Source organism: Leucoraja erinacea, chromosome 13, assembly GCF_028641065.1.
Source record: "Leucoraja erinacea ecotype New England chromosome 13, Leri_hhj_1, whole genome shotgun sequence".
Lineage (NCBI taxonomy): Eukaryota > Metazoa > Chordata > Chondrichthyes > Rajiformes > Rajidae > Leucoraja > Leucoraja erinaceus.
The window spans coordinates 48035055-48048603 of record NC_073389.1 but is presented as its reverse complement, the minus strand read 5'-3'; the positions used below and the strand labels follow the sequence as shown (position 1 = coordinate 48048603).

Below are 13549 nucleotides of genomic sequence, written 5' to 3'. Positions count from 1 at the left end.
ATGGGAACGTAAGATGGTAGTACCAAAAATGATGAGGAAGACTAAAAGTTCAAATAACAAGTCCCCCTCGGAGAGACTGATGCCAACCATCCAAGAAATTGTTCAATTGCAGGAGGAGGATACTGAAAGGGATAAAGAACAATGGAGACAGCTTGGGTGTGTACTGGATTGTATGACTGGACTATGGACAACTCCAGCAGGGCAAACTTGAATGACAGATTCTTTGGCAGTATGGGTTATAGAATGTATGCACTATGCAACCCATTGTGGTGCAAGGGCAGTAGGAGACACTCTTTTGGCTACTTGGTGGCATCCAAGATTACAAACTTTAGCTCAGAAGGTAAGAAGTAATTGCCTGGTCTACCAGAAATACAATCCAGGGAAAGGAATTTGATGCGAAGAGGGAAAAGCACCATTGCCTATGGGTCACTACAGATGGAATATCAAATTAGAAAGGTGCTAGGGTTATAAATATGTACTTGTCATAGTCGGTGTATACAGTCGGTGGATCGAAGCTTACCCTTAACCCTTGATAATAAAGCGGCTACTGTTGTCAAGGTGTTAATGAGAGCAATTGTCCCAAGATTTGGCATCCCTATTCGACTTAGTTCAGATAACGGTCCACACCTTATTGGACAAATCAATGAAGAATTTTGTAAACAGCTGGGGATCCAGCAGCAATTGCACTTTGTTTATCGACCACAGGCTGCTGGACTTGTAGAAAAGTTATAGATATATAAAATGGAAAACCTTTGCATCTGCAAGACCTGCTGGGCCTCTGTCTGTAAAAAGCTGCAGGCTGTGGATTGGCGCCAGCTAGTCTGGACCCTAGATTAATATGCAGGATAAGGAAAGATCCAGATGTCCTCTCTATTGTTAAAATGTATGAAGACTTTACAGAGAAACCCAAAGGTGTTGCAGATGCATTAGCATGATTGGCTGGCTGCAGAAGGATTGTAAATACTTCTAATAATGTTGCAAGGTGTTTGTGTTACTGTTTGATGATTGGCCTTGTTTGAATTGTTTATACTCCCCAGGAGAATGTTGCATTACTTGATTGATTGACTTCCTTCCAGAAGCTTCTGTAGAAACATTGTAATGGGGTGCTTTGTAATTGGATTGGGGAACTGTCAATAACACTTTAACGTAATCGATATCTGTGATTGGTTTGTAGGGGTACCACCCCCATATAGATCTGCCCCACAGGGTTCGTTGACCTATAAAAGGTAACCGCCACGAGGTTCGTTGTTGATCTTCTGGAGGAGCGCTTGGGACTGTGTAACCTTTTGGAAGTAACTGCTTGCACTAGGCTGAAGGGCTTGGACAAGCAGAGACAAGGATCGATCCGGCAGTGTTGTATAGGCAGTATTGTATAAGGAATTCGTTATTGTTTCATAAAATAAAAGTTTAGTGGTCCAATGCTTGACTCGGTGTTTTACTGAACTAGACTAAGGGGGGTTAGCTCTAGGAACATAATTACAGTATTGTTCTATGTAGGTTTTGAGAAATTAGTATTCCAGGCTCTTAAGCAGCTGTAAGGGAGTAAATTATGTATTTTCCCTTTTCTCATTAATAGGTCTATTACCATTGTTTAAAAAGGAGAAAAATAGTCCAGCAGAAGCAGTTTCGGCTGAACACAAGCGATGGGTAGAAAAAAAAACTAATGAAGAAAGCTAATGACATATTTACCTTAATTGCAAGAGGATTTGAGTTTAGGAGCAAGGAGGTCCTACTGCAGTTGTACAGGGCCCTGGTGAGACCATACCTGGAGTATTGTGTGCAGTTTTGTTCCCCTAATTTGAGGAAGGACATTCTTGCTATTGAAGGAGTGCAGTGTTTTGTTCACCAGGTTAATTCCCGGGATGGCGGGACTGACATGTGAAGAAAGAATGGGTCAACTGGGCTTGTATTCAGTGGAATTTCAGTGGAGAGGGGATCTTATAGAAACATATAAAATTCTTATGGGATTGGACAGGCTAGATGCAGGAAAAATGTTCCCATGTTACGGTGAGCCTAGAACCAGGGGGTCACAGTTTAAGAATAAGGGGTAGTAGGACTGAGATGAGGAACATTTTTTTCACCCAGAGAGTCGTGAATCTGTGGAATTCTCTGCCACGGAGGGCAGTGGAGGCCAATTCACAGGATGTTTTCAAGATAAAGTTAGATTTAGCTCTTAGGGCCAACGGAATCATCACTAATTACTGCAGCAAACAGCTTGCTAGGTCAGTTCAGAGACACAATTAGATTGCTGTACATATGGAGTTACATAGACCAGATAGAACCGCAACAATCCAAGAGATTTATGTCGTCACTACGGGTAATTTTTATTTGCCGTACATTTAATGATTCAAATTTAAATCGCTTGCTACTGTTCAGACCTTCAGTGTATGAGATCATGATGGGAATAGACCAGGTGAATGCACAGAGTACTATACTCCGAGTAAGGAAATCAAGAACCTGAGAACATAAGTTTAAGGTGAGGGGGAGAAAGATTTAATAACTTTTTTACACAAAGGCTGTTAGGTATATGGAACGAGCTGCTGGAGGTAGTTGAGGCAGGTACTATAACAATGTTTCAATAACATTTAAATCAAATTTAAACAAGGATAGGACAGTTTTAGAGAGATATGGGCCAAACGCAGGCAGGTGGCACGAGTGTAGATGGGGCATATTGGTCGGCGAGGGCATGTTGGGCCAAAGGGCCTGTTTCCGTGCTGTATGACTCTATGACTATGAATCAAGGGACATGGTGGATAAAAAAAAAATCAGGACCGGGGTACTGATTTTGGATGATCAGCCATGATCATATTGAATGGCTCGAAGGACCGAATGGCCTACTCTTGCACCTATTTTCTATGTTTCTAAATGTAGATGTTGGTTTACAAAAGAGACAGTGCTGTATGAATTCAAGCTCGTAGTGTCTTCACAAGAAATAGGGGGTACTTTGGAAAAATTGAGGGACAACACAATCAGTATTTTGGACTTGGCGTAGATTTAAGAGACGTACACCTGATGTACCTGGCAATAAAGAGGATCAATGAAAGATATAATTTTCTTCCTCCCTTCCCAGATGCAGCTTAACTCCCTCAGTTCCTCCAGCAGTTTAACTTTTGCTCCATTTTCTAGTGTGCGCAATGTTTTGGTTCCCCAAGATATAATATTTTATGTGGTCTACCTGGATTTCAGAGGAACTTGATAAAGACTCACCTTACATTGACTACAAAAGTCGAAGCGCTGGAAATCCAAAAGAAAGTAACATCGAATTAGAGATTATTCTTTGCCTTCTCAAAATGAATCACTGTTTGGCAGATTTTAATGAACACGAGTTTCCAGGGCTCAGTACAAGGTATTGTGACCCATATTATATTAATGTATAATAATAATAATAATAATATATTTTATTGTCATTGCACATAAGCGCAATGAGATTTGGTATGCAGCTTCCATCCGATGTCATAGCATAAATAACTAATAAAATATTGATTTAGATACCCCGAGAACATGGATTGTAAAAAGATCAGTAAAATAGTCAAAACAGTTCAAACAGACTAAAGTACAGATGTGTCTGTGCGACGTGACCATCCGAGGGAGACAGTCCAGGGGGGGTGGGGGGCACTCAGCAGGGCCGGTTTCCGAGCCGCTATAGCTCTGGGAATGTAGCTGTCCCTGAGTTTGGAGGTTCGTGCATAGAAGGCCTTGTAACGTTTGCCGGAGGGAAGTAGTTTGAACAGTCCATTACAAGGGTGTGAGGAGTCTTGATGGATGCTGACGGCCTTCCTGAGGCGCCGTGTGTGGTAGAACACACAATGGGCCACAATTGAACAGTTTGCTGCTGAACCAAAATTGGCCACATGGAGAGAACTTCTAGGTTGCATGAATCTATCATTTGACAAGATGGGAACAAAAATAATAAATGGAATTCAATGCATTGAAGTGCAAGGTTTAGGCAGAGCAAACGAAGGCATGATGAGCGAGTCACATGGAGGAACATAGGAATCCCGGATCAGTTCCTGTGGACTGGAGGGTAGCCAATATAACTCACTTTTTAAGAAAGGAGGGAGAGAGAAAACAGTGAATTATAGACCAGATAGCCTTGCATCAGTACTGGGGAAGATGTTTGAGTCGATTATTAAAGATGTTATAGCAGCGCATTTGGAAAGCAGTAACAGGATAGAGAATTGGTTGGCAGACAGGAAGCAGAGAGAAGGAATAAACAGGTCCTTTTCAGAATGGCAGGCAGTGACTAGTGGGATGCCGCAAGGCTCGGTGCTGGGACCCCAGTTATTTACAATATATATATATATATATTAACAATTTAGACGAGGGAATTAAATGTGACATCTCCAAGTTTGCGGATGAGACAAAGCTGGGTGGCAGTGTGAGCTGTGATGAGGATGATATGAGGCTGCAGGGTGATCTGAATAGGTTGGGCGAGTGGGCAGATGCAGTATAATGTGGATAAATGTGAGGTTATCCACTTTGGTGGCAAGAACAAGAAGGCAGATTATTATCTGAATGGTGTCAGATTACAAAAAGGGGAGGTACAACGAGACCTTGGTGTGCTTGTACATCAGTCACTGAAAGAAAACATGCAAGTACAGCAGGCAGTGAAGAAAGCTATGTTGACCTTCATTGCATGACGATTTGAATTTCGGAGCAAGGAGGTCCTACTGCAGTTGTATAGGGCCCTGGTGAGACCACACCTGGAGTATCGTGTGCAATTTTGGTCTCTTAATTTGAGGAAGGACATTATTGCTATTGAGGGAGTGCAGCGCAGGTTCACCAGGTTAATTCCCCGGATGGTGGGACTGACATATGAAGAAAGAATGGGGCGACAGGGCATGTATTCACTGGAATTTAGAAGGATTTGAGGAGATCTTATAGAAACATATAAAATTCTTAAAGGATTGGACAGGCCAGATGCAGGAAAAATGGTCCCGATGATGGGCGAGTCCAGAACCAGGGTTCACAGTTTAAGAATAAGAGGTAGGCCATTTAGGACTGGGATGAGGAAAAACTTATTCACCCAGAGAGGTGTGAATCTGTGGACTTCTCTGCCACATAAGGCAGTGCAGGCCAATTCGCTGGATGTTTTCAAGAGAGTTAGATTTAGCTCTTAGGGCTAAAGGAATCAAGGGATATGGGGAAAAAGCAGGAAAGGGATACATATTTTAGATGATCAGCCTTGATCATATGACGGTGCTGGCTTGAAAGGCCTATTCCTGCACCTATTTTTAAATGTTTCTAGGGGTTGGGATTAAGAAAGCATTTAAAATACTTAATCTTTTGGCAGACACACTAAATATATCAGCATGATAAAGTTATATAAAACTCTGAATTAAATTAATTAATTAGAGTCAGCAAGAGAAGGAATGTTTCCCACCATTTTCCTCACCCATAGTTGGAAGGAACCTACTCCGAAGGCAGAAGCAGAAACCCTCACCTTTACAAAGAGTACCCAGATAAGGACAGAGTTATGACATCACTAGGAAGTGGTAGTTATACTAAACAACTACTTTTTTGGCTGACGTGAACGTATTGGGCTATATGGCCTCCCGTTTCATCTATCTATGTTACTAAAAGTAAGATCTTGACCGCTTCTGACACTGCGATGTGATTTTCGAGAGAACGGCGCCACTTACGGCCATCATTTTTGGCCACCTCGCTCAGAGCTCCCCTCCGCCAGACTGGACCAGACGATTTTACTCATCGATGAAAAATCGGAGAGATATTAATGTTTAAAAAAATTTCACCATTCTCTCTGCTGCCCCTGCTGGTGGGAGGGGGGAGGGACTATAAACCCGGAAGTGGTGTGCCTCACTCAGTCTCTGCAAGATGGAAGAAGCGAGAGGGTCTTGGGTTGAAGTAAAAAGGCACTGCAAATGGTTGTTTGGGGTTGAAGTAAAAAGGCAGTGCAAATGGTTGTTTGGGGGTTTTGGGTTAAGTAAAAAGGCAGTGCAAATGGTAGATTGGGGGTTTGGGGTTGAAGTAAAAAGGCACTGCAAATGGTTGTTTGGGGGTTTGGGGTTGAAGTAAAAAGGCAGTGCAAATGGTTGTTTGGGGTTGAAGTAAAAAGGCAGTGCAAATGGTTGTTTGGGGGTTTTGGGTTGAAGTAAAAAAGCACTGCAAATGGTTGATTGGGGGTTTTGGGTTGAAGTAAAAAGGCACTGCAAATGGTTGTTTGGGGGTTTTGGGTTGAAGTGAAAAGGCAGTGCAAATGGTAGATTGGGGGTTTTGGGTTAAAGTAAAAAGGCACTGCAAATGGTTGATTGGGGGTTTTGGGTTGAAGTAAAAAGGCACTGCAAATGGTTGTTTGGGGGTTTTGGGTTGAAGTGAAAAGGCACTGCAAATGGTTGTTTGTCTAAACTTGACAACTTCCTGTTTGAACTATATTGATTTTAGATAAAACGCTACCACTTACGGCTGTGATTTTTGGCCATCTTACTCAGTCCCCCTCCGCTCATCAGGTGCAGAGGATTCTTCCCATCAATGAAAAATAAAAATGTTTTTAGTGTTTAAAAAATGTTGAGAATCTCTCTCCTGTCAATCACGCCATGAAGGCCACACCTTTTCCGGTGGGAGGGGGAGGGATTATAAAAAACGAAAGTGTGGGTGTGGCTCAGTCTCTGCATGATGGGGGAGAGGGGGGGGGGGGGGGGGGGGGGGGGGAGAGGTCACTACTCTGTCTGAGCTGTGAATCAACTGAACACTGAATGTCTACTGAACTGTGAGTGTGGTGTTTTGTGTGGTTTATGGTGGTTTCACCCTGCTTGAAATGGTATGAAACTGCATTTGAATGTGGTGGCCTTGCATCCTGCATGAAATGGTATGAAACTGCATTTGAATGTGGTGTTGTTGCACCCTGCATGAAATGGTATGAAACTGCATTTGAATTTGGTAGCCTTGCACCCTCCTTGAAATGGTATGAAACGGCACTTGAATTTGGTGGCCTTGCACCCTGCTTGAAGTGGTATGAAACTGCACTTGAATTTGGTGGCCTTGCACCCTGCTTGAAGTGGTTGGAAACTGCATTTGAATTTGGTGGCCTTGCACCCTGCTTGAAATGGTAGGAAAATGGATTTGAATTTGGTGGCCTTGCACTCTGCTTGAAACGGAATTTCAAGGAATAGCCGTGAGTCAACTGCCAGCCCACCAGTTGTGAGTGAGCTGCCAGCACATCAGGCTTGAGGGACTGAGCTGCCAGCCCAAGAATCCATTTGGCCCACAATGTCCATACTAGCCCTCTGGAGACCAGTAGGCCTTGCAGCCAACAACACCCATACCAGCGCTCCAGAAAGCCACACCCCCCCCCCCCCACAGGCCACCAATATTGGAATTGGTGGAGAGGCGGAATATTGCGTTGGGGGACCAGCCCCCCCCCCCCCCCACACTTAGTCTAGTAATTTTCTGATATTCGAGTCATAGAACAGTGCAGCACAGGAAAAGGCCCTTCAGTCCACAATGTTTGTGCCGAACATGATGCAGAGTTAAACTGATCTCACCTGCCTGTACATGATCCATATCCTTCGATTCCCTGCACTTCCATGTAGCTATTTAAAAGCCTCTTAAATTCCATATCTGCCTTCACCACCACCATGGCAATGCATTCTATGTCCCCACTACCCTGTAAAAAAATTGTGCCACACATCTTCATTAAATTATCTTGCTGTGGCTTGAATGCCTTTAAGAATCTCTCCCTCTCCACCTCGGGTCTACAGCTAGTCCGTTATCATTCAAGATTAATCTTTGGGTCACTGGGAAACATCAAGGAAAGCCAATGATGTAAAAGATCTGCCATGACCTTATTAAAGCAGCACTGTGGGACTGAATGGCCTAACAGGTCTATCACGCTACAATGTCAAAATTGAGACTTAGGGCAACTGGCGAGCTGAAGATATTACAATAGATGTCAGTGGGCCATGTCCCTATTGTCAATGCCACTACGTCAGATCACATTTGTCCATTCCTTTAGTCAATGTCAATACAATGCTGCAGATTGTTAATTAATCCAGCTCCATCAATCCCACAAAAATAGACTAGTTTGGACCATAAGGATTTATTTTAAAAAATGATAAAAAATTACCTCAAAAAAAAGTAGCAGAAACATTTGTATTCTAAAATAATGCAAATCGCTGGAAGATTTTGAACTTTCAGTCATTTACATACATTGTTTTTTCAGCATCTTGCACCAGTTCCTCAGTGGATTCAAGCAATATCAAGTCAAGTGTTTAAGAAGAGGATGACAACAATGCATTCCACTGCTATGTTTGCGTGTGAACACATTTAGGGAAAGGTGCTCCACTTGCAATATTTCACATTATGTTTTCTACAAAAGGTGGGCACTTACACATGTGAAAATTCTCCATTAAGCATTTCAAACCCACTTACGGAAACTTTCTGCTGCAACAATATTGCCAGGTTCTTGATACATAAAGAAACAATTAAATGTGGTTTGACCAATCTTGAAAACACCAAAGTCAAATCACAATTTTCTTCATTCAGAATTATTTCACTAACACCAAGCAAAAATTTGCTCCAAGCATCAACAACAATTCTATACCAAATACAATACAATCACAAAACTGTTAATTCACCCAATTTGATTTTTAAAACAATCAAACCCCTTTCTTCAAGTAGTTTAAAAATTGCTGTCTGAACATTACATCAGTTCCCATTATAATCTATTTTATCGTCACTGCAAACTCAAGATTAAAGTTAACTTTCCAAAATATTTACCCTTTGGCATCAATATACAACTTTGGTTTCAAGTTCAAAGGTTGCTAATTAGTCAGTTTAACGCATTACCTAACATACAAGAATCTGGCAGTTATTTCAGACTTCACATCTGAAAAACATTGAAAAAAATCTACACTTTGTTGTTTTTATGCCAACGTCCCCCCCCCCCCCCCCCCCCCACAACTCTTTATCTATAAAATAAGTCAACGATACTCATGTTAGACGACATCAATAACAAACATGAATAACGTATCCAAAAGCTACAGCTAACAAAAATATGTACTTATTTTTTTAAAGTATATTTCCACTGCAGTTGGTAGTTGCCCAATTATCCAAGGCAACACCCGAACATCCCTCCCAGTTTTGGACTACATTTAACAGGTCACAACAATAATTCATTTTGGTCAACTTCATACCTTCCCCTAAAAAAAAACTTTAATCTGGTAATTCTGGTTCCAATTGCGGTACAGCAGAATTATCAGCCACCTTCTGAACTAACAGGGATTTCTGTTTGGATTTCTTTCGTTTGTTTTTCCATGGAATAAAAAAAGATATAATATATCAGGTGTCTCGTTCCAAAGCTTTACGTTTATCGTCTTAGCAAAATATTTCTGCAGGAAAGGGGACTGGCACAATTCGAAATGGTCGCATTTTATTAACAGGTCCAGTGGCCGTTTTTATGCTTTCATCTGAACAGTTACTGTTGCTGTACATTCGTAAACAAATACTTACAAGCAAAGAAAGGGTCGGGAGCAGCATCTTAAACAGACTACATAGCAAAACGGAGCCAAGCACTAACAACCACGCACAGCTCTCCGCCATGTTTAAGTTTCCTATCATAACCCCACCCCGAAGGACCACGACAACAGTAAATAGAAGCCATTCCACTCCAATGTAATCTCTTTGCGGGGGACTTTCCTTTTCAGCAGAGCAGGTGGCAAGAAAAACAAAACTCATGGAAATATATGCAATGCAACGCCATTTATTTAATGCATCTAAACACTTAGATTTACATCGCTTCGTCCCTTTGTTAGGCTGCAAGACATGTGAGAGGATAGCTCCAATCAGCAAGATCCTGGGGAGCTCTGCCCGCTCGAGTCAACCGAACTTTAAAAAAAATAGGGGTCCCGGGGAGCCGCGAGCGAAGATGCGTCGAGCTGACCAATAGGGCAGTGCGTTACGGACGGAATGCGCGATAACAAGCGGATCCGGCCAATGGGAGGCGGTGACACATCGGAACGTTCGGCAGGACGGAGCGAGGACAAATCTGGTTCGAACTAGTTTGCTTGGCAGCATTAACGTGCAGTAGTTGCATTGTAGCAAGGTAGTTCAATACGATTCCGGGGTTCAGTAAATTGATGTTTAAGCGGTGCAATCCTCTTGCATTCTAGCTTAACCCAATTTAAAATTTTGCATTATTATTTTAATTTGTTTTTAGAAAATCCCTCAAAAACAAAACATGCCCAGGAAACAGGTGAGTAATTTTTAAATTTCCCTTTCTGGTAGAAAGGACGTGGATTAAAAAGGGAGGGAAAATTATTTATGTGTTTGCTCCTGCGTGTGATTGTGTCCGGAATGTTGTAGTGTACCGTGACGGAGTATAGTAGTTATATAATAATGCACTGGGTTTAAAAATAATATATTTAGAAGAAAAAAAGCCTTGTTGTTCATGATTAAAATAGCAAAGTGTCTATAACTATGGAGAGATCCCCTTCCAGACGCAGACGTGGAAAATTGCACCCCGTAAATGAAGACCACTTCATTACTTCTGCGTGGAAGGTCAAAGCAATTCTATAAATGCATAACAGACATTTATTAATCATCTCGCCCCAGATTAAAAAAAAATAAAAGTTTTGTTTTATTTGCGGCGTTTTGTAGGCGGGCTTTTTTACGGGCAAGCGCTTGGGGTTAAGAACCGTGTTTTTGTTCGGCTGTCGATGCTCCTGCCTGTAAATTCCCAGCTCCATTTGGGATCTCGAATGTTCTGTTACCATTTGCAGGGGAGAGACTGCAACACGGAGTTCTGAAGTTCGTCCAGCAGGTTACAAATAGGCGGGAAGGATTCGCATTACGTCCCTTGTTGCGCTCGGCATCCTCCCTCCCTCCTCTCTACGCGCCTGTTTCTCGCATCCCCACACTGTTTGCAAACACAACACTGCCATCCTACGCTTAAATCTTTCCCTTGTCTCTTCCCACCCCATTTAATGACGTTGCAGTTTAGTAATGTAATGCCTTTAACATGTTTATCTTCTTCATTTAGCAGACGTCTGATACAGTAGCAGACAAGGTAAGATGCGTTTTCTTTAGCGGGGAATATAGCTTTCGAACATTCACTGAGAACTAAAAAATATTTTTTTGTTATACAGGGGTGGAATTGAATTCGTGAATGAAAGAGCAGAGCTTAATTCATGGAAAAAGTATTTTTAGGCAAAATTGTGTATTTCGTGACATAATAAAGCAAAGTGATTTTCCCTTTGAGTTAACGTGAAAATGGAGATGTACAATTTTAATTCCCAATGAGCATTAATCAACAGAGTTCTTGTATCTTATTAAGATTCAAGATTTAATTGTCACGTACCAATTAAGGTACAGTGAAATTTGAGTTGCCATACAGCCATACTAAGTGAGAAACAACAATACACACAGCCACATCAAATAAAATTTAACCCACATAATGCAATTTACCCAAATACACTAAATTCAGTAGCAAATATTCCTGAAATGCTGATGAAAATTTGGGGAGAATGTACATTTTTCCTATGTAAACTTTTTTTTCTTTTTCTCAGTCCCCACCACCGATTCTCATGCAACTGAGGAAGGTAAAGTGCAAAGTGAATGCATTGTTTCTTTATTCAAATAAAGCTTTTGTTCAAATGCCTGACTTCTACTTTTGCTTTCTCAGAGACAGACAAAACAAACCGATGAGATCCCAATAAAGAAAGCAACTACCCAAGTGAGTTTTAATTGTATTTAAAAGAAATTATGTATTTTGTCTCTGGAAATATGCCATAGAGCTGTCTTTCTTCTATAGAAAAAAACCAAGACCCGAGCTAAAGCAAATCCTCCACAAGCCAATCAAGAAGCTAAAGAAGATTCTGTACCCTCAGAAAATGGTGAACGGAAAAACAATGAGGTAAATAAGTTAATCAAAATAATCATATGAAATTTAGTTTATTTTGGATATTAATACACATTCATATTTTACAGGTACCTGCAGCTGGAGAGACTGAAACCAAGTCAGAATAACATCTGTCTTGCATGTTTATCATTGGTCGATGCACCTCTTGTACAATTCAGAGGAATATTTTTATCAACTATTTTGTAAATGCAAGGTTTTAGTAGCTTAGTAATAGGCAACACACTTTGAAATAGGGAATCCCAGCACCTCTACCCTTTCTTCACCCCATGCATACATTTTTACATCTTTGGATGTTAATGTCTGAATTTTTTAATTTTTTTTTCAATATAAAAAAAACAAGTTGTGTGTACTTGGATGTTACAGGGATTTTTACTGAGAAATCCACAAATACATTATTAAATACACTAGTAAGATGGAGGGCTTTGAAAGACCATTTACAATGTAGACATACTGTAACATTCCATGGGCAAGGATGGTTTGCCTGACTGTCAGACATTTAAAGGAGAATTTTAATTCTGGTACTTTAAAAAAAAATATATAGCATTTGTATGATGAACAAGTTAAATGTCAGAAAATTAATGTTCCCGTTGTTGAAATTTAGATAACCTTGCCTCAAATCCTGTTTTAATCTTGGATTTCCCTCTTAATAATTTGTGGCAATGTTGTCCTGGCTATATTTGTGATAGTGCTTCTTGGATTATCATTTTCTTTTCATGAAACTGCTGTGAATGGGTTCATTAAGTCTCGTTTTTGGGGTTTATAGTGTGATTTATTAGAAGCGCAAATAGGTGAAGTTGCCTGCAATGAAACCTGACCACCAGAGATGCACATCTGAAGTCTTAGGTATTTTTGGTCAATGTTGTACCCTATAGTTGCTGACATTCAAACAAAAATCATGCTGAAAAGCCACTGGAAGTTTAGAATTATGGTATTAACATTTAATTACATATATTGGAGGCTTACATTTTCTATTTCCATACAGGTTCTATGTAGGATTGTACAGGCTGTTTATAGCTGTATCTGTGTACTGGTGGATTAAATAAAATTCATGGTTGAAGTGTGTACTTTGTACAATGGGCTGAAATTTTTCCAGAATTAAAGTTTGTGAAATGTGTATTTTGAGAGGACCTGTTGAAAATACAAGCTGCATTGAATATGTAAACTTTTTACCGTGCAAAAATATGAGGAGATTTTAATGGGGGGTGGGGGGGAAATGGCACTGAAACACATTGGAACAGGTGAGCAAGGATTAAAGAGAAGTTCAATGCAGGAAAAATACAACGGATCAATGCATTACATGGGAAGAGGAATGGTTAACATTTGAATCAATATTCTTTCATCGGAGCAAATTTTGGGGAAACTACATTTTAAATCAGCAATACAATATAGGTGGCACAGTGGTCTCCATGTGATTGGATTTTTATCTGGTCTCCATGTGAATGGGTTTTCTCCTGCTCCTCTGATTTGTTTCCACGTTCCAAAGATGTGCAGGTTTGTAGGTTAATTAGCTTCTATAAATTATCCCTAGGGTGGAATGAGTGTAACGATGATAGTTTGGTTGGTGAGGATCTGGTTTACCGAACGACCTGTTTCTGTACTGCCTCTGAACTAATTGGGGACATGCAAGGATAGCTTTGGAAGAACACATTTTATTTCCCTGGAAGGGTTAGTTTA

General features: G+C 40.8%; 2 protein-coding genes across 4 annotated transcripts in view; one reads left to right on the top strand and one right to left on the bottom strand.

The window, feature by feature from the left end:
- The window catches only part of get1 (guided entry of tail-anchored proteins factor 1), a 45780-nt gene extending 35853 nt beyond the window's left edge, over positions 1-9927 (bottom strand). Inside the window, exon 1 of the mRNA XM_055645175.1 lies at positions 9469-9927. Coding sequence (XP_055501150.1) covers positions 9469-9693 — 225 coding nt within the window. The 5' untranslated portion in view covers positions 9694-9927. The remainder of the gene's footprint in view (positions 1-9468) is intronic.
- Positions 9928-9996: 69 nt separating this feature from the next.
- LOC129703011 (non-histone chromosomal protein HMG-14-like) lies at positions 9997-12937 on the top strand. Of its 3 annotated transcripts, none has more exons than XM_055645176.1 (7): positions 9999-10060; positions 10175-10210; positions 10997-11023; positions 11523-11555; positions 11639-11689; positions 11768-11869; positions 11944-12937. In XM_055645176.1, exons 2-7 carry the CDS (start codon positions 10196-10198, stop codon positions 11980-11982), a joined length of 267 nt encoding a protein of 88 aa, XP_055501151.1. In that variant the 5' UTR covers positions 9999-10060; positions 10175-10195; the 3' UTR covers positions 11983-12937. The 3 variants fall into 3 exon arrangements, with proteins under 3 accessions (XP_055501152.1, XP_055501151.1, XP_055501153.1); XM_055645178.1 differs by having other exon boundaries at positions 10041-10060; positions 11000-11023; XM_055645177.1 differs by having other exon boundaries at positions 9997-10210; positions 11000-11023.
- The last annotated feature ends 612 nt before the right edge of the window (positions 12938-13549 follow it).

Excerpts from the sequence above, each read along its gene's own strand:
- LOC129703011 (XM_055645176.1), top strand. Across the intron at positions 11,024-11,522 it reads CTGATACAGTAGCAGACAAG|TCCCCACCACCGATTCTCAT; the intron begins GTAAGATGCGTT and ends TCTTTTTCTCAG. Across the intron at positions 11,870-11,943 it reads GTGAACGGAAAAACAATGAG|GTACCTGCAGCTGGAGAGAC; the intron begins GTAAATAAGTTA and ends CATATTTTACAG.